We start from the raw sequence: 20,037 nt of genomic DNA, 5'->3' as shown, positions 1-20,037 counted from the left end.
CCAACTTTATTCTTTTGCGTATGGATATCCATTTGTGGGAGACTCTCCTTTTCCCATTGTATAGCCTTGGCACCTGTGATAAAGCTCATTTAACTATATATTATGTAAGGGTTTATTTCTTGCTTCTCTGATGTGTTCCATTGGTCTGTGTGTCTTATCTTTATGCCAGTACCATACTGTATTGATTTCTGTAGCTTTGTAAGATGTTTTGAAATCAAGAAGTATGAAATTGACTTTTTTTTTTTTTTAACCTTAAGATTTTTTTGCTCTTTGGGTTCCATTGAGATTCCATATCCAGGAATTTCAGATTTTTTTATTATTAAAAAATGCTGTTGAGATTTCAAAGGAATTAAATTGAATATGTAGATTGCTTTGGATAGTATGGACATTTTAATAGTATCAAGTTTTACAGTCCATGAACATAGGATCCTTTACATTTGTGTCTTTAGTTTCTTTCAGCAGTATTTTGTAGTTCTCATCGTACAGTAGTCTCCCCTTATTTGTGGTTTCAGTTACCCATAGTCAGCTGCGGTCCGGAAGCAGATGATTCTTCTTAAAATATTATCAGAATAGTAGCCTAACACTATATCACAATGCTTATGTCATTCATCTCACTTCATTTCGTCGTGTAGGTTATTTTACCATTTTCACATCATTACAGGAAGAAGGGTGAATATAATAAGATATTTGTAGAGAGAGAGAGAGAGAGACCACATTCATGTAACTTTTATTATATTGTTGTAATTGTTCTATTTCATTATTATTACTGTTAGTCTCTTAACCATGGCTAATTTATAAATTAAATTTTATCATAAGTAAGTATGTACAGGAAAAGAAACTTACATAGGGTTTGGCACTCTTGTGGTTTCAGGCATTCATCAGGGGCCTTGGAATGTATCCCCCAATGGATAAGGAGGACTGTAGTACAAATCTTCCACCTCTTGGGTTAAATTTATTAGTAAAGTATTTTATTTTCTTTGATGCTGTTGTAAATGAAAATATTTTTAAAATTTCCTTTTGTTCATTATTTAGAGAAGCACAGCTGGTTTTTGCATCGGTTGACTTTTGTATCTTACAGTTTTACTAAATTTGGCTTATTAGTTCTAATAGTTTTTTTTTTTTTTTGTGGGGTCTTTAGGATTTTCTACATGTAAGATCATGTCATCCACGAGCAGAGATAATTTTGTTTCTTCCTTTCCAGCGTGGATGCCTTTATTTATTTTTCTTGCCTGATTGCTCTGGCTAGGATTTCCAGTAGTGTTTTAAAAAGAATTGATGAGAGCTGGCATCCCTGCCTATAGTTCTGATTTTAGAAGGAAAGCTTTCAGTTTTAAACCATTAGGTGTAATCTTAGCTTTTCATCATATATGGCATTTATTATGTTGAGGTAATTTCCTTCCTTGTCTAGTAATGTTTAGGAATTATTCTTATGTTAAAAGTGTTTATTATAGTAAAAATACTGATTTATAATTAAAATTTTTCCCTGAAAATTATATTTTGTTCTCTAGTAAATGGTTTATTGGTTGGATGTGGTAATAATGACTTCACAATCATAGATTCAGTCTTGAAATAATCTAATATTTTGTGCAATTCCATTTTAACAGACCCAACTTGAAACCTACCATAACTGTGTCACAAATGTCTTATGTCATCCATTTCTAAGAGGTGTAGTATATTTAGAATACCATTGTTCACTCTTCCAAAATTTTTATGTTAAACGAATGTTTACAAAGGCAACATCCCAGAAGGAGCAAAGAGATAAACTTACTTTGAGAAACCACTTGGTAAGTGGTTGTTAGCTTTGTAGACATTATATAAGCCTTTTACCTTTGGCTTCTTATCTCCTCACATCTTTATTTAACTTCATATTCAATTAAAGTCACTCTGACTTTTTTTTATTTAATCTTTGCCTTTTTAATTATTCTGTACCTTATCTTTTTTTTTTTTTTAAAGATTTTATTTATTTATTTGACAGAAATCACAAGTAGGCAGAGAGGCAAGCAGAGGGGGGGGGGGAAGCAGGCTCCCTGCTGAGCAGAGAGCCCAATCCAGGAACCCTGGGATCATGACCTGAGCCGAAGGCAGAGGCTTAACCCACTGAGCCACCCAGGCACCCCGCATTAGTTTTTATGATGCATGTCACAGTTACTATTTCTTTAATGTTCTATCATTTTTGTCTTTAACTCTAATTTCAATCTTGTTTGCTCATTGTTCACTAACACATCTTCACTTTAGGGCAATAGCAGTTTTTGTGGCTTCATCTTCATTCTTATATTCATTACGTATTTTCTGACTACCTGTTAAGTTTAAGATCTATTTGCAACTTTCATCTTTTACATTGTTGGCAGCCATTTCAGTGGTTCTAACCCCAATGGCTTGCCATTGGTATAGGAATATTTAACATACTTTCCTAGTATTTGTTCCCATGAAGGTAAATTAAGTTGCTCTGCATAGTTACTGCCAGCTTATTACTTTTATTTGTATTAGTATTGTAGGCATTTTTCTGTTTTGTTTTGTTTGTTGAATACTGGATTGATTCAGAAATTAGATTTAAAGTCAGAAAACACAGTATTAGTGCCATTGATAACATGTTGATTTTCCTTTTTCATCCACCAGTGGCTGAAACGATTTCTTCTGGCTCTTGATTGCTCTGAAAAGTTATAGTATGGTGACAGTATTTTCTCCTTGTATTTTATTTTGAAAAATGAACAAACATGCAGCAAAGTTAAAAGATTTTTGCAATTGACACAATAAGCTTATCTAGATTTTACTAATAATGTATTATCACATATCCTTTTGTCTATCAGTGTATCATTCCATCTCCCCCCCCACCCCCCCCAATGCATTTCAAATTGCTGACCTCAGTGTCCTTCCCTCTCAGGTGAAACTATTTTTTAAAGATTTCTGTCAACTTTTCTAGAGTAACTTTGGCCTACCGCATGTAATTTTATTTGTAGAACTGTCTAACAAATTGAGCCTTACAAATAAAATAAGTAAATAGAAAGTTGTCTATTTTAAGTGTATATTTTCACTTGTCTACTTTAACTTTGAGAGCTTTCTCACTGGACGATCTAACTTGCCCTCCCATCATTATTGACTCAGTAAGAAAAGTATGAAACATGAGGAAATTATAGAAAGTAAGCCATATTTTTAACTTTTTGAGGAACCTCCATATTGTTTTCCACAGTGGCTGTGCCAGTTTGCATTCCCACCAGCAGTGCAAGAGGGGTTCCCCTTTCTCCACATTCTTGCTAACAACTTGTTCTTTGTGTTGATTTTAGTCATTCTGACTAAAAGACATATGGATGTCTTTGGAAAATATCTGTTCATGTCTTCTGCCCATTTTCAAATTGGATAATTGTTTTTTGGGGGGGGGTGTTAAGTTCTTTATATATTTTGCATACTAACCCTTTATCACATCTGTCACTTGCAAATATCTTCTCCCATTCTGTGGGTTGCCTTTTAGTTTTGTTGGTTATTTCCTTTTCTGTGCAGTTGTTTTTTATCTTGATGAAGTCCAGTAGTTCATTTTTGCTTTTGTTTCCTTTGCCTCAGGAGACATATCTAGAAAGAAGTTGCTGTAGCCAATGTCAGAGAGGTTACTGTGTATGTTCTTCTCTAGGATTTTTGTAGTTTAAGTTGCACTGCTAGGTATTTACCCAAAGAATACAAAAAACACTAATTCAGAGGGATACATGCACTTCAGTGTTTATAGTAGCATTATCTATAATAGCCATATTATGAGAACAGCCCAAGTGTCCAATAACTGATAGATGGATAAAGATGTGGTATATATACACAATAGAATGTTACTCAGCCATAAAAACAGAATAAAATCTTGCCGTTCGCAGCACCATGAATGGAGCTCGAGAGTGTTATGCTAAGGGAAATAAGTCAGAGAAAGACAAATACCCTATAGTTTCACTCATAGGTGGAATTGAAGAAACAAAACCAACAAACAGGGGGAAAAGAGTGAAAAACCAAGAAACAGACTATAGAGAACAAACTATAGCACAACTACAGAGAACAAATTGAGAGGAGATGAGTGGGGAGATCAGTTAATTAGGTGATGGGAATTAAGGACTGTACTTGTCACAAGCACTGAGTGTTGTGTGGAAGTGTTGAATTACTGTATTGTACATCTGAAACTAATATATATTGTCTGTTAACTAACTGGAATTTAAATACAAACTTTCTAAAAATGAAAGTAAGCCATAGCTCCTCTTCTCTTGTAATTTTGATTGAGTGGCAGTAAGATGTCCCTAAAGGGATCTGGTTAGGGAAGGAGTCTCTTCATTTCTTTCCTTTTTTCTGTATTGTTTTGTTCTTTTTCTTTTTTTCTCTTGTCCTCCTTTTTCTTTCTTTTTCTCTGCTTTAATCATAGGTAGGGAAAAGTACACATTTTGCTATATTGGTTTGCAGAGGAGAAAGTGAGCAGGCCATGTGCTTAGATGGAAATGTCACAGAAAGTAAGGAACACAGACTCTAAATTAAGAGATGGGAAATTTTTTCTGTAAAGGGCCAGGTGGGATTTATTTTAGGATTTACAAGCCATACAGTCTCTTCAAACTACTCAACTCTGCTGTTGTAATGCGAAACAGCCATAGACAATAATTAAATTAATGATCTTGGTTATTTTATTTTATTTTATTTTTTTAAGATTTTTATTTATTTATTTGACAGACAGAGATCATAAGTAGGCAGAGAGGCAGGCTGAAAGAGAGAGAGGAAGAAGCAGGCAGAGAGCCCGATGTGGGACTCAATCCCAGGACCCCGGGATCATGACCCGAGCCGAAGGCAGCGGCTTAACCCACTGAGCCACCCAGGCGCCCCTTGGTTATGTTTTAATAAGAATTTTGTTCACTGAAATTTGATCTTCATGTAATTTCTCCATATCACAAAATATTTTTTTCTGATTTTGTCAACCATTTAAAATTATGAAAACCATTTTTATCTTGGGGGCTGTAAAAACCAGCTGCAGGCTAGATTTGGCCCATAAGCTAAGATTTGGTGACTCCTACTCTATAGGGATTAACCCTGTACAACTTAGTTATCTATAAAAATGTCATTTATGTACACATTACCAACATAGAGGCCTTCTATGTGCTCTAAATTAGATGGGGATACAGAATTGTACAGAGATAATTCAGGGTATCATTGGTTGAGTAAAGAAGAAAAAATGTTTAATATGATTGATTCTGCTGATAACGAAGTTCTGGCATGGCCTCTTTTCAGTCCTGTCTCACCTGTGTAGCTTCTGTTTCTAGGTCTTGGGCAGAGAAGTGGACTGAATAGAGGGGCCTGCTTTCTTCTGTCTGGTATTAAATCTCCCCTTAGTGGTATTAAAACCCAGGTTTGAGTTAAGCCTGGGCTCAAGTCTCTTACTAGATTTATAACTTGTTACATAACTGCTCTGAGCATCAGCACAGTGATGGTTTATATAGCTAATTCATAAACTTAGATCTTAGTAATAATCATAACAGTAGTAGCAGCGAACTCATTGTGGGGCTTACTAGATGCCAGGCAGTGTTCTTACTGTTTTATATACATTAACTCATTTAATTCTCTCACACCCATGATAATTCTTAATATATACCATCACTTTAATGATGAGGAATCTGAGACACAGAAAAGTTAAGTAACTCATTTACAGTTACATAGTTATAAGTGGCAGAGCCAACATGTGAAGTTGGGGAGCCTGACTTCAGAGTGCAAGCTCTTAACTGCTAGCGCTTACAGCCTTTCCAGAGTGGGAACATCTATGGCACATTGGTTCTCAAGAAATTACAGATACATTACCTTTACAGAATATTGTGGCATTTTTTCCTTAAAAAATTTGGTATACTTACGAGGTAGCGGATATGCATAAATATGAGATTCAAATTTTTGATTTTTCAGGGTTTTGCTTTTTTTTTCAAGTACATATTATTTATGGGGATTTTTTTTTTTTCTATAGGAGTTTTTAGTATTGCTATTTTTAAGGATTATTTTGAAATCAGTCACTTTCTGTGAGACAATGTAGTGGAAATGACTTAGACTCCAGAGCCGAAAGACCCCTGACTCCTGTTCTTGTCCTGATTCTGCATTTTCCTTCATGTGATCTTGAGTACATGATTTTATTTCAGTTCTGTCTCCTTTGGCTGTGAACTGAAGGTAATCCTCATCATGGGATTCAAATGAGATAACCTGTGCCAGAGTGCATAGTATGTTACCAGACACTCATCAATCACTAGTACTGTGTTTGCCTATCTCTTATGTAGAATAACCTGAACTTTAGAACTGAAAGGAAGGAAAACCGAGGCTCAGAGAATTACTTGTTTACGATCTTACAGGTTTTTAGAGGCAGAAGGAGCTGTCATGTAACTCAGATCTGCTAATTTCTCAATCTTGTCCTATTTTTGCTGTTCACACTCCTTTATGGATTACACGCAGAAGCAGTAGGTAATATTACTGGGTTTTGGGGAGGTTTTTCTTAGGACAAAACCTGATATTCTTATTAAGAAAATAACTAGTATTTGGTATTTTGAATTTTAATAATTAATCATTTAAAAACTCATACAGACAGTTTAGTAAGCTTTGAGGCTATTCAAATCATGTATTTGTATATATATCAAACTAGTATTTGGTATTTTGAATTTTGATAATCAATCATTAAAGTCATATGGACAATTTAGTAAGTCTTGAGGCTATTCAAATCAAAATGTTAATACATTTTTCCATATTTTTTTAGACTTTTTAAGACATTACAATTTTAAGATTTTGATATATGTTCATAATTTTCCTACAAAGTAGAAATATATTCCATTTACATTTTCTTAGGGAAAGCTACTGTATTTCTGGAGAAGATGGTATTATTAATCTCCCATTCTTTAGTAAATGATAAGCAACATATGGTACATATAAATCTTCTAGGTTCTGTATTTCTCTTTCTTTACATGGTGTTACTTTACTCTTTTGCATGGTGATATATCTGGAATAATCCTTAATTTTCAGAAATTGGATTGTTTGTAGGTACGTGTAATAAAATAGGTGATGCCCATGCAGTTTTTAAGTGTGTTTTGTAGGGTTTTTTTCTCTCTCTCTCTCTTTGCATGCATGGGTTTGCATGGAACATTTGAAAAATAGAAGCATCAGAATGAATTGAGTGTTTTTGAATTACAGTTGACCCTTGAACAACCTAGGTTTGAATTGTGTGTGTATGTATATATACCCGCGCAATTATGTATTTCATACACACACACACACACACACACACACACACACACACACTTTACATGTTGATAAATCCGGACAGTACTATAAATGTATTTTGTCTTCCTTAAGATTTTATAAATATTTTCTTTTCTCTAGCTCACTTTAATGTAAGAATATAGTATATATTACATATAACATATGAAAGTGTTAATTGCCTTTTTATGTTATTGGTAAGGCTTCTGGTCAGTGGTAGGGTATTTGAAGTTAAGTTATAGGGGAAATCTAAGGTTATATGCAGATTTCAACTGTGCAAGAGGGTTGCACCTCTGGATGCCAACATTGTTCAAGGGTTAATTGTGCTAGTCTTTGTCACTTACCTTGATAGTTTAGAGACAGAGTTCTACTTTTGAGACAAAAGTCTTATCTACTGCTTATTTGCCGCCTTGTTCAGTTTCTCATGATTAACAGGATACAGCTCACAATTAACAAGATGTGAACTCTATTGCCATTTGCCATTTAGTCTTACATGTTAGTAAGATAATTGTGGAACATTTAGAGAGTCATGTAAATTTTTTTTTAGTAGTTTCAATTTTTTGTAGTTTTTATTCTCGTGCATGTGAATTTCAGACCCAAAGGAATAGCTATGAATTATGTTTCTTTGGATCCAGTAGATTACTTTTTTTAAGTTATGGTAATCTCACATTATCAGACAGTAGAAGCATAGATCTTTTTTTTTTTTTTTAATTTTTATTTATTTGACAGAGAGATCACAAGTAGGCAGAGAGGCAGGCAGAGAGAGGAAGGGAAGCAGGCTCCCTGCTGAGCAGAGAGCCCAATGTGGGACTCGATCCCAGAACCCTGAGATCATGACCCGAGCCGAAGGCAGAGGCTTAACCCACTGAGCATAGATCTTAAGAGTTGAATAAACCATAGAGATAGATATTGTAGCTTGGCTTCTTGCTTGATGAAATAAGCTCTTCAGTATCTTTGCAAGCTCTGCTAGAACAGCCAGTTAAGAACGTGAATCTACATATTTTAGGTTCACAGTGTAGTAGTGAAACAAGACTTTGCCCTAAGGGAACTTAAAATATTCCATGTTCCTATGACGTGGGATTAATGAGCAAGTTCAGTGACATGTTTTAGGTTCAGCTTTATATGCTCAGAATCATTTTCTTGTAGTATAACACAGCTTTGGATATTTCATTTATAAGTTTATTTTTATATCTCTCATGGTAGATAATTGGAGGGGAAAAAAAAGTTTCCAGTTAGAAGTTCTATGTTAACTATAAATCAAGTATTTGCAAACTATTAAAACAAAATAGTAATTACATAAAGGGAAGTTGGATTGATACTTTTAACTAGATTCTCATTTTCTTAATGTTAGTTTTTTAAAATGATTAATTACTAAAAGTCTTGACCATAAACCTTGTGACTTTCATTTGTTCTGCTGAATAACTGAAGCACATACATCATCAAACAAGTTTATTTCTCCCTTTTTTTTAACCAAAGAAAAGCACATTTGATTTCAGCAATGACTTTGATGAACCTGCTAGAATTGATTGTTGGGAGCCAGCGAACCCCAGGTTCCTCCCACCACACTCACCTGCTCATTCATACTCACCACACAGAGATCCCCCCAAATTGAGTTGATTGGCACTGTTTGCCATTCTCTTGGTTGGCCATGAAATCCATCCTCTTTTACTGCTGCCCCGAGCAGCATCCTCTGTTTGTTCAGGGCTTTTGTTAATACTGAACAAAACATTGGGCTTTCAGAACCCAAAAAAGAAGCCAGGTCTCTTTTTTACCATCGTTAAGACCATTCCTTTTTTTCCCCCCCTTTTGAAAAATGGTCAATAAAATACCTTTTGCAGAATTCCCCCCAGAGAACCAGGGAATCCTTTCCACTCTCAGCTCTTCCGAGTCATGTGGCCCTCCATGCCAACCTGCTACCCTACTCCTACCCCAGCCCTTTTATAATAGGACAGATGTTGAACAAGGACTTCCTTCCACAGAAGGAAGGAAAATTTGTGTCTTAAGTAGGCTGACGAGTTAACACTGTTTTAGAGTCAAAAGAGGGTTGGACTGAGTTAGGAAGCAGAACAGAGAGTCATTCTGACTCTTAGCGTAGAAGTGCGTGCCTGCCATGGAGGGATGGATCTTTAAGGGCTTGTTTGTTCCTGCCTTGAGTGTTCCACAAACACCAAACTTTTCCTACTACCATGTGCAGGAACTCATGGTCACAGATTCCATGTCTCTGGGAAGCTCCAGAACTCAGTTTGGTCCCTGGTTTTCATTCATCTTGCTAGGCTTCCTGTCTGGATTTGCCTGAAGAGTTTGGATAAAACATGGCAGGTTAGGTAGTCCTCCCTGTCCTTCCTATTCTAGCCCAAAGCATTTCCTACCTATTTTCTACAGTCCCAGAACATAAAACCATTTTTGAGGCAGGCAGGGAGCTGGGCTTTATGGGCAAGAGGAGGGCCTTTGCTGCACTGCTGTCAGCTATGGGGAGTCCCAGGTAAAAGCCTTCGACAGCTGGAATTAGAGCTGTTACAGACAACATGGCCACCTCTGGGTCTTTATGCGTGAAGATTTTGTAAAAGTTTTTATTAAAAAGTATGTGTGTGTGTGTGTGTATATATATATGTAAAAGAAAATAATCTAGGTCATCTATTCATATATGTATGTATATGAATAGATGACCTAGATTATTTTCTTTTTCTGAAGCTACTTTCTTAAAAAGAATAAATAAAATGTTTATAGAATTTCTGCAAAAAAAAAAAAGTTATCTTAGGCAGTATTTTATCAGACATTTCACTACTTAAAAGTTGTATATAAACTGTGAATCTCCATGTTCTTCACCTCATCTTAATATGCAGATTTATTACTTTATTGCTTGACTAACTTGCCTTGCTTTAAGGTCCCTTGAGCTTTTTACATGGGAGCTATACTAATCTTAATCACTGTGCTTATTGTTTGAATGTTTGCTACAGGAAGCGAGCAGCTGCAAAGCATCTAATAGAACGCTACTACCACCAGTTAACTGAGGGCTGTGGAAATGAGGCCTGCACGAATGAGTTTTGTGCTTCCTGTCCAACTTTTCTTCGTATGGATAACAATGCAGCAGCTATTAAAGCCCTCGAGCTTTATAAGATTAATGCAAAACTCTGTGATCCTCATCCCTCCAAGAAAGGAGCCAGCTCAGCTTACCTTGAAAACTCGAAAGGTGCCCCTAACAATTCCTGCTCTGACATAAAAATGAACAAGAAGGAAGGACAAGGAGCAAGAGATGATTTTAGAGGTAAGATGCTCTATTTTTAATTGAGAGTTTTTGACTGAAACCTGGATTGGAGATTTAAATAAAATGTGTGACATTTTTGTTTTGTCTAATTGTGTGGACGTTAGGACATGATAGTACAGTGGTATTTATTTACCACTCTGTTACTTATTGCGTTAAAGGACAGAAATAATAATTGAAGTAACGGTTTAAGAACATTTTAGTGTTAATGGTCCCTAATTAAAAGCAGATTATATTCCAAAAGTTCCTTTGTTAATGGATTCCTTTGTTAATGGAAGTTTTTGAACATTTTCCACTAGGAAAAATATATTAAGTGGTAATCTCCTAAACTAGACCACAAAATCTAACTAATTATCGAATAGCTGTACTGAATATGTGGAATGAGTTGTGGAAACCTAGAACTGTGAGGTGAAAGAAACAGAAAGAAGTGTTGGCATTCTTTTCCATTTCTGAGGGCAAAGCAAAATTTTATAGCCGTTGAGAAATAATTCAGTTTTTCTTTCTAATATTCTTCCCATATCCTGCTCAGATTCTTCTAAGCATTTGGCACACTCATACTGCCAAGAATTGTCACCACCTACCAGTGGCAGTCTTCACCCAAGCCCTTATTTTCTAAATGATCCTGCATTTCAGGATCATTTTTTAAAAATTTTTAAAAAAATTTTTTTAAATCTTTAAATCCAAGCTTTATTTTCCTCAGTTACTAATCAGTGTTAGTAACAAGGTAATTGAATTTCTGAATAATTTGATAGGGCTCAGCCCTACCAGAGGTAATTATATTTTAAAAGAGGAAGGTTTTTGTTGAAGACGTGTATAAGTTGAAGAACAGCTCCGAAGTTTTCAGTAGCATGATTTAAATGCAGGATTAATTTAATTGGTGACATGGAATTTTCTTGTATTTTTTACTTTAACCTTACAGTAAAAGGTGTTTTCATAACTTGGTAACTTTACACAGCTTCAAAAGGTGTGCTTGTTACATGATTTAGCTCATACACTATAGATAAGTAGGTTAATGTTGTCAGTATGTGTAACAGGGAAGTTGCAGCGAGTCCATTATACACATTTCTCCAGCAAGCGTGCATTACAGAGTAACAGTTACTAAATGTAGAATGCGCTGGTGCAGTTAAATGCAGTCTGCAGTAGGGGATTATAGTACAGGGTGGATGGACACATCTTTTTGCTATGTACTTAATCATAGGTGCTTATTGAGTGGTTATTCCGAGTCTTTGTTTCCTATTTTTCTCAAGTCTGTGTAATTTAGCAGTTCCTTATACTTTATTCCAGTATGCTATTCTATCCTCCTACTCCCTTTTTTCTGTTAACTTCCTATTTACTGTAGTTTTTTTCTACTAGGAACTAAAAATGCATTAACTACACTAGTACTTTCATTTTTATTGTTAATTATATTTGTTGGTCTCTTTACAAAATTCCATATGTATTGTTTAGTGTGCCCCAAATTCTGTTTTTGCATAAAAATTTTAAGTGTAAAACTTTGTAGATTATTTTCAGGAACATACATATATTACAAAATACACAGATATCCCATATAGGAATGTTTCTTCATTAAATATTTTCTCAGTAGAACATCTCTTTTTATTGATAAACATTGTGAATATTTGTATCTAATGTTTTTTAAACTAATTTATGTCTGAAAAATTCAGTTTAATATTTTAAACAAAACACTATCTAGGGAAAGTATTGTTAAATTTTATATGGAATTAGTAGAATGTCAGAATCACTTTAAGGTATTCTGAACAACATGTCAACAAAGGGTGTCTGGGTCTAGAGTGTTGCTGTCCCTTAAGATACAGCATGTGATTCATGAAAAATAACTTTTTGTTATTAAGTTTATGATTTGGTGATTTAGGAAACAGTGTTTTATGTCCAACAAGACAGTTACTTTATAATAGTTACTTACTCTACTTTGGTTACATTTTAGGAAATGGGGGGTTTTTCATTTTCTTGTAAGAAGGTGTTACAATTTTTTTCCAGTTAAAATAATGGGAAATAAGCTCCCAGTTAGCAGTTTTACACTTTTTGGAAAGAGATTACTGATGTTTAGCAGAAGATGTCCTCTGAAAGTAGAGCAGTCCTATGAAACTTTCATGAGCCAAAATGGCATACACAGCGAAGAAGCAATTATCATTAATTTATACAGAAAATATTTTGAGGTTCCCTTATCCAAAAAATAGCCTCTCTCAGGTTTTTCTGATACCTTAGGACACATCTTGCTAATGGATGTACAAAATGAATTGAGATAGACACAGACGCCCACAGACACAGTTCAAAGCTATGGTGACTTGAGGATGAGATGCTGAGTGTAATTCCTGGGGAAGGGCATTGTTAGTGCTGCTCTTGCTCCTCAGAGTATGTTTTGCCTCTATAATGGCTTCCAGTAAAACAAACACTAAACGTGTTTTTGCTTTTTAACTTTCTTACTATAAGTGAAGTTGCCTAGTTGGATTTTTTGAAAAGCAGGTGTATCTACATATCGTAATAGAACAGATCTAAAGATTAACTCTTAAAGAGTTAAAGCCCATAAAAGAAACTACAGGTGTTGACAGTCTGGTAGGAGGGGCCGAAGATCAGATTCATGGTGTGGTAAACTGTTATTTTTGTGGTTGAACTTTTATAGTTGTTCATTTAATGATCATTTGCATGTATCTTGTCTTTGTGAAACAAATATTAAAAGAGGTAGAAATTTTATTGAGAAATTTTATATGTTGTACAGTACATGTATATGAGTCCGTTTGTCACAATGAAGATTGAATTACCTCTGTGCCTCTAAAATTATCCTGTGCTTCATTTAAGTATTTGTTGACAGGCCTGCCACTTCCTTGGTATATTTAGGCTTTTATTATAGTGTACTACATTTTACAAATGTAATCTCCATAAAATTAATAGACAAAATATATCATTTTTTCTCTTTCCTGTAAAATAATGTATCTGAATAGTTTATTCAAAATGCAGAGACTATTTGGCGTGCTCCATTTTTATTTCTTCCACAATTTGATGGGTGTTTTTTATTGATTTGTATAGTACTTGCCTTATGGAAAATGGTCTTGGAAATATTAGTAAACATTGCTTTTTACTTTTTAATTTGAAGGACAGTATTTTATAATTTGTAGAGACATGTATAGCTTATGCTTAAATAATTTGAAGATGTTATTAGCTTATTTGATATATTAATAAAAAATTAGGAGATTCTGTTGCGCTCAGAATATGAGTTAATCGTGTTTGACCCCGTTTAACAGGAAAAGAAACCTTCAAAAGTGCATCAATGGACTTCCACTTAGGTAATTGGCAGACCTTTGCCACATGTCATCCCCCAGGTGCAAATGAGGATTACAATACTAGTGTTTAGTTTTTATAGTTTCTGTTACATGATGGCATGTCAGAGAAGAGGGGTGAGTAGATTTGGAGTTTGCCAGCCTACAGTGTCTGTCCAGGTACATTAGAGAGTTAGAGGAAGACCAGAGTTTCATAAGATCACCTTTTAGATACTGAATGATTAATAATTCTAATTTGGAGCTATAAATAATCTCAGTATAAAATATAAGTTGCTATATTCATGTGAACTAAACTAGGATAACGCAGGACACAGAACTCTTGGGGTACTATCCAGCATTGAATGTAGACATCTTTATATCAGTTGAAAATTATGTCCTTTGGTCGATCATTAATGGTTTTATATCCTTTTAGTAATTGGTTAGTCTTAGCTGTCGACCAACATTTGAATACTTTGAGCAATAGCAGATATGTGTGATAGTCCTTAGGGATCACAAAAAGCACACATGTACATATAAGTAACATGGAACTTTAAAGTGGTGTTAATTATCTTTGCTCAGCGCATTCATTCTTCCTTTAGCTTTTAGAATAGGTTTTACAGTTGATTTGTAAAATGAAATTCAATTATCTGATGTTTAAAGGATATTTTTACTATTTTATTAATGAGGTTGTTTGACTATAGGGTCAGAATGTTTTTATTTCTATATTTTCATGTGAAATGTAATCATTTATGTTCTTATTTGAGTATTAAAAAAGTTTATTTTATCCCCAGTTGCCTGATATTCATGCAAGTCATAAGAGAAAAATAGTGTTGTTGAGGTATATTTCTTAGCTTTGGTAAGGTGAGATTTTGTGATTATTTAGCTTATCTCAGATTATAAGTGAGAAAATGAAAGGTGGGGTTTTTTTAGTTTTTCTTTTGAGAATAGATCATGGGAGTGAGTACATCAGAGCTAAGCTAATTTCAACTTTTAAAATGTTGGGTTTTTTCCTTCTTTTTTTAAATTGAATCTCATGGTAAGTACCAGGGAGTTTATCATTTGAGGTATTGAATCTGTGAGTTGTCAATTGTATGATGTCTCCAAGCATTGAGCTCTATTACTCTTGGAGTTGGAATGTTTTATATGGTTTTCCTCTTCAATCACTGTATTCAGTGCTTTCTATGAAAGAGTTAAATATTATGAAAGTTCATATGAAACTGATGAAATTAAATTAACATTTGAGTAAAAGATGACAACTTGGAGTTTTAGAAAACAGCATGTTAAAATTCTTTTTTGTGTGTGTAAGTAAGCAAAGCATAAGAGGGAACACACATGGAGTTTTCCTTTTTTGTTCTAATGTGTTTCATTCAGTGGCATTCCGTTTTGGGAGTGGAATGCTTATGCATTCCATAATTTCCAAACTTAACTCTTAATTCCTTTCAAGAGGATGTATGTATAGATTTATATTTTGTTGGTGAGGAGAATTGGAGCCATATGTTTATCTGGTTTTTGTTTAAAAGGGTATTCCCTGGTAAATATAAAAAGAGCAAATATAAAAGTACTTTAAAAAGTGATAATGGAGGTCTAAGCTACTATTTAGAGACAGATGTGAGAGGGAAGTAAAATGCATACCAGCAAACTGCTACAGACTCTTTCATCCCTGTAGTAGTAGTCTCACCTTCCTGAGATTTTTATCTCAAAAATCCTTGAAATGTTCTTTTCATTCTTGTTTCTTCTGTGATTTCATTGGAATTTCAACTTGTTAACATTAGTATAACTCTGAAAATGTGTAATAAATTGATATTTGGTCTAGCCTTTCATTGCCTCCTGTCATTTTTGCCTCTTACAAAGGGTTGTTTCTTGATCATGTGGTTTTCATGGATGTGATAGAAAAACATAATAAAATTCCCTTGGATTTGAGTAATACAGACTGCAAATATAATGGTAATGATGGTAATGCAGTCTGTGAAAAAACCAATCAGCTCATCTTACCTATAAAATTTTTAGCACCAGAAAAGTACCAAGAAGGATTAAGCATAATTTAGACAGTCTGCTGGTATTTTAAAGACCGGCAAGGTGGGGAAAGGTGAAAAGCTTCTTTCTGTATTAGTAAGGATCAACTAGACTGCAATATTAAGTATATACCAGAACACTAGCTTATTAAACAAAGTGGAAATTTATTTCTAGGTCCTCTAATAGCCATGATATTCTAGGTTGGCAGAGTTCCACATCACATAATCATTCAAAAATGCTGCTGTAGTGTCATTGTAAATCTTCAGCACATGGCTTCCCAAGCATCCTGGGAACATCATCTCATTTAGCCAGAAGGAAAAGCCTTGGCCTGAAAGTAGCACTTAACCTCAAAAACCTGGGAAAGCTGGGAGATATGATCCAAATCTGCCCAGAAAGGAGAGGAAAAAGATTTTGGTGACTACATAGTAATCTGTTTTCACTTGTCTTCTAAGTTGCCTTCTACCACTCAATTTTTTATTACTCTTGTCACTATTTCCTGTTTCTTCCAACCTGATTCCTGGCTACAGATGGCATTGTTTGTCAGCTTGAGATCTTATGAGAAATGGTGTAGTAATTTTTCTCAATCACCCTTGGAATGACCACCCTGGGAAAAACTGAAAAGACTAAGAAGGAACCAGTTTGATTTTAAGATACATAAAAGTAAGACAAGGGCTGTTTCCCAAAGAGGATGCTCAAAGAACCTTTCTTGACTTTTCCTCAGTCTTTTGGGAAGAGTGAAATAAGAAAGAAACCTCTCAGAAGAATGTGTTTCTGCTCTAAAATAAGGTTGTAAGAGGTATATTGTGATGAATCAAATCAACACATGATTGTCTTGGTTCATATTTACATGTTAAAGCTGCATGTTAATTTCCACTGTGATTGTGAAAGAGTTTGAGCTCATTAAAAGCTACATATTATTGAAAGAATGTATAAAGAATGGGTGAGGTTGTTGGCTATTGTATAGTTCACTGACAAAAATAAGTAAATCTTTTGTTGAATCTAAGTATTAGAAATGTTTTAAAAGAATTGTAAGTCATAAATAGTATTGAGTACAAAATGGCTGTTTTACTTTGCACTAGAACTTAAGACAAACTAAACATACTTATAAAAATAAATGTTCTCCTTTTTTTCTCTAATTTTTTAGATGTGACTTACCTAACAGAAGAGACGGTATATGAAATTCTTGAATTATGTAGAGAGAGAGAGGATTATTCCCCTTTAATCCGTGTTATTGGAAGAGTTTTTTCTAGTGCTGAGGCATTGGTACAGAGCTTTCGGAAAGTCAAACAACACACCAAGGAAGAACTGAAATCTCTTCAAGGAAAGGATGAAGACAAGGATGAAGATGAAAAGGAAAAAGCTGCATGTTCTGCTGCTGCTATGGAAGAAGATTCAGAAGCATCTTCTTCAAGGATAACTGATAGTTCACAAGGCGATAACAACTTACAAAAATTAGGCCCTGATGATGTGTCTGTGGATATTGAGGCCATTAGAAGGGTCTACACCAGATTACTCTCTAATGAAAAAATAGAAACTGCTTTTCTCAATGCACTTGTATATTTGTCACCTAATGTGGAATGTGACTTGACGTATCACAATGTATACTCTCGAGATCCTAATTATCTGAATTTATTCATTATTGTAATGGAGAATAGAAATCTCCACAGTCCTGAATATCTGGAAATGGCTTTGCCTTTATTTTGCAAAGCAATGAGTAAGCTCCCCCTCGCAGCCCAAGGAAAATTGGTTAGACTGTGGTCTAAATACAGTGCAGACCAGATTCGTAGAATGATGGAAACATTTCAGCAACTTATTACTTACAAAGTCATAAGCAATGAATTTAACAGTCGAAATCTAGTGAATGATGATGATGCTATTGTTGCTGCTTCAAAGTGCTTGAAAATGGTTTACTATGCAAATGTAGTGGGTGGGGAAGTGGACACAAATCACAATGAAGAAGATGATGAAGAGCCCATCCCTGAGTCCAGTGAATTGACACTTCAGGAGCTTTTGGGAGAGGAAAGAAGAAACAAGAAAGGTCCTCGAGTGGACCCCCTGGAAACTGAACTTGGTGTTAAAACTCTGGATTGTCGAAAACCACTTATCCCTTTTGAAGAGTTTATTAATGAACCACTGAATGATGTTCTAGAAATGGATAAAGATTATACTTTTTTCAAAGTAGAAACAGAGAACAAATTCTCTTTCATGACATGTCCCTTTATATTGAATGCTGTCACAAAGAATTTGGGATTATATTATGACAATAGAATTCGCATGTACAGTGAACGAAGAATCACTGTTCTCTACAGCTTAGTTCAAGGACAGCAGTTGAATCCGTATTTGAGACTCAAAGTCAGACGTGACCATATCATAGATGATGCACTTGTCCGGGTAAGTTGGGCTTATGCTTAAAAATTAGTACTAGAATAAATACCTAATATTGGGGAGATTGTAATAAAGTTCAGTGCATTCACTTGATAGTGACTGTTTGGAAAAAAATATGGCATTATATGGTATAGGAATATATGGATGTTGTTGTATTACAAGTTGTAAATATTCTTTTGTTGTTCCTGTCCAAATTTATAAATGTGTCCCGCAAAGTATTGGTTGTCTTGAATAATGATCACTCTCTATTTGAAAATGAATAGATTTTCCAAATATTGACAGATAACTCCAAAAATTTCTTCTCTGTTCAGAAGACAAGTGGATGTTGGGAAAGGACCAAAGCACAGGAACAAGGGGAATGTGGAGATACTCAGTAATACGTATGAATGTCAAATCTTAACTGGGAAGAGTGAAACAATAAAATCATACCATAAAATAATAAGTGGTATCCAGAAATTCCATGATGTAAAATTTAGAGTTATCGTGAAGGTGAAGTGATCTGGGCAGTTTGGTGCATGCTGCTAGTAAGAGTTCCTGCTGGATCACTTAGAATGCCTCGTATAGCACTGCCTTATTGTGATATTTTCTTACCACTTACGTATCTTTCAGTTGGTTGAAACTCCAGGAATCTTGAAATTAATGGTGCTTTTTATCATCAACCCAATCCAGGGAGATTGAGCTGGGAGAATATTAGGAACTCAAATACCCACCTTCCAAACCTTCCAACTTCCTGTTTCTCCAGATTGCCTTTTGTTAATTTCTTGCCTCCACAAAAAGTAAGAATTTTAGTGCCCCCATTTAAGAATGCAGGCCTGGGCTGAAGACAGAAACCAATTGCCAATCAAGTACCAAAATTTTCATTTGTCCTAGGGTGCTTTATCACAGGTTATTTGTGTGTGTGTGTGTGGCTGTGTGTGTGTGTTTTAAAAGTTTTACTTTTAAGTAAACTCTACACCCAACATAGGGTTAGAAGTCAAAACCCCAAGATGAAGAGTCTCATGCTGTACCAGCCAGGGGCCACCCCCTTTACCACAGAGTTTTATTTATGATATTACATACACCCATCATTACTAGTTTTGTTTTGTTTTTAAACAACTTAAAGTAAAATTTGATGTCAGGTAAAATTAAGGTACAGTTAACCTTCCATACTAATAAAAGATAAGAATGCAAGACACAACTAGGAAATAGTGATACTTATTTTAAAGTATATTTTAGTTTTAGGATGGATTTGTCTAAATCTGAGTATTCATAAAACTGTAAACCAATGGAAAAAGTTGTTTGATATCTCAGAAATTTGAAAGTTGCAGAGATTGTGTGCCTCTTCTGTTTGTTAACTGGTTTTTAAAAACAAATATATTTCTGGTGTTGAGAGATTCTGCCTTAGGCAACTCAAGCAGTTTTTCAACAGAGGCAGAAAGGCATTAGTTGTTTGGAGAAATTATCATTACTTGCTTTCTGGTGTTCTTTCTATTTTACTCTTGTAGTTTTGAGCTACATAAATAACTAATATAATCATAAGGCAGCCAGCAACTTTTATGTAGGTCGGCAGAATGATGGGGTATCATATAAGGACGTTGAGTGATGTTTTGTGGAAAGTACATTGAAGTCTGTCTTTGAATTTCGATTGTTAGAGCAGAACTGTAAATCCTAAGACCATGCATTTTATGTTTGGCTTCTTGGGTTGGGATCCTTCCATCTATTTCCAGTAAAAGCTATGCCTTGCCTAATTTAAAAAAACAATGAAACTACTCTTTATAAGATTAACACAGAGTTAGAAATAAAAAGAATTGTCTACCTTCCTTACCCTCCGTCAGCTAAGAAATCTACCCAACCTTATTTTCCTTCCCCTGCCTCGTTTCCCACCACCACCCCCTCTTAGTA

The 20,037-nt window shown here is 34.8% G+C and overlaps 1 protein-coding gene across 10 annotated transcripts in view; it reads left to right on the top strand.

Moving 5' to 3' along the window:
• Positions 1-20,037, top strand: part of UBE3A (ubiquitin protein ligase E3A) — a 92,754-nt gene that overhangs the window by 41,532 nt on the left and 31,185 nt on the right. For all 10 annotated transcript variants that reach the window (XM_032342279.1, XM_032342277.1, XM_032342273.1 and 7 more), the window contains 2 exons: positions 10,185-10,492; positions 16,916-18,162. In XM_032342279.1, coding sequence (XP_032198170.1) covers positions 10,185-10,492; positions 16,916-18,162 — 1,555 coding nt within the window. The remainder of the gene's footprint in view (positions 1-10,184; positions 10,493-16,915; positions 18,163-20,037) is intronic.

Source organism: Mustela erminea, chromosome 5 (assembly GCF_009829155.1).
Source record: "Mustela erminea isolate mMusErm1 chromosome 5, mMusErm1.Pri, whole genome shotgun sequence".
NCBI classification, from domain to species: Eukaryota; Metazoa; Chordata; class Mammalia; order Carnivora; family Mustelidae; genus Mustela; species Mustela erminea.
This window is presented reverse-complemented; position numbering and strand designations above follow the sequence as displayed.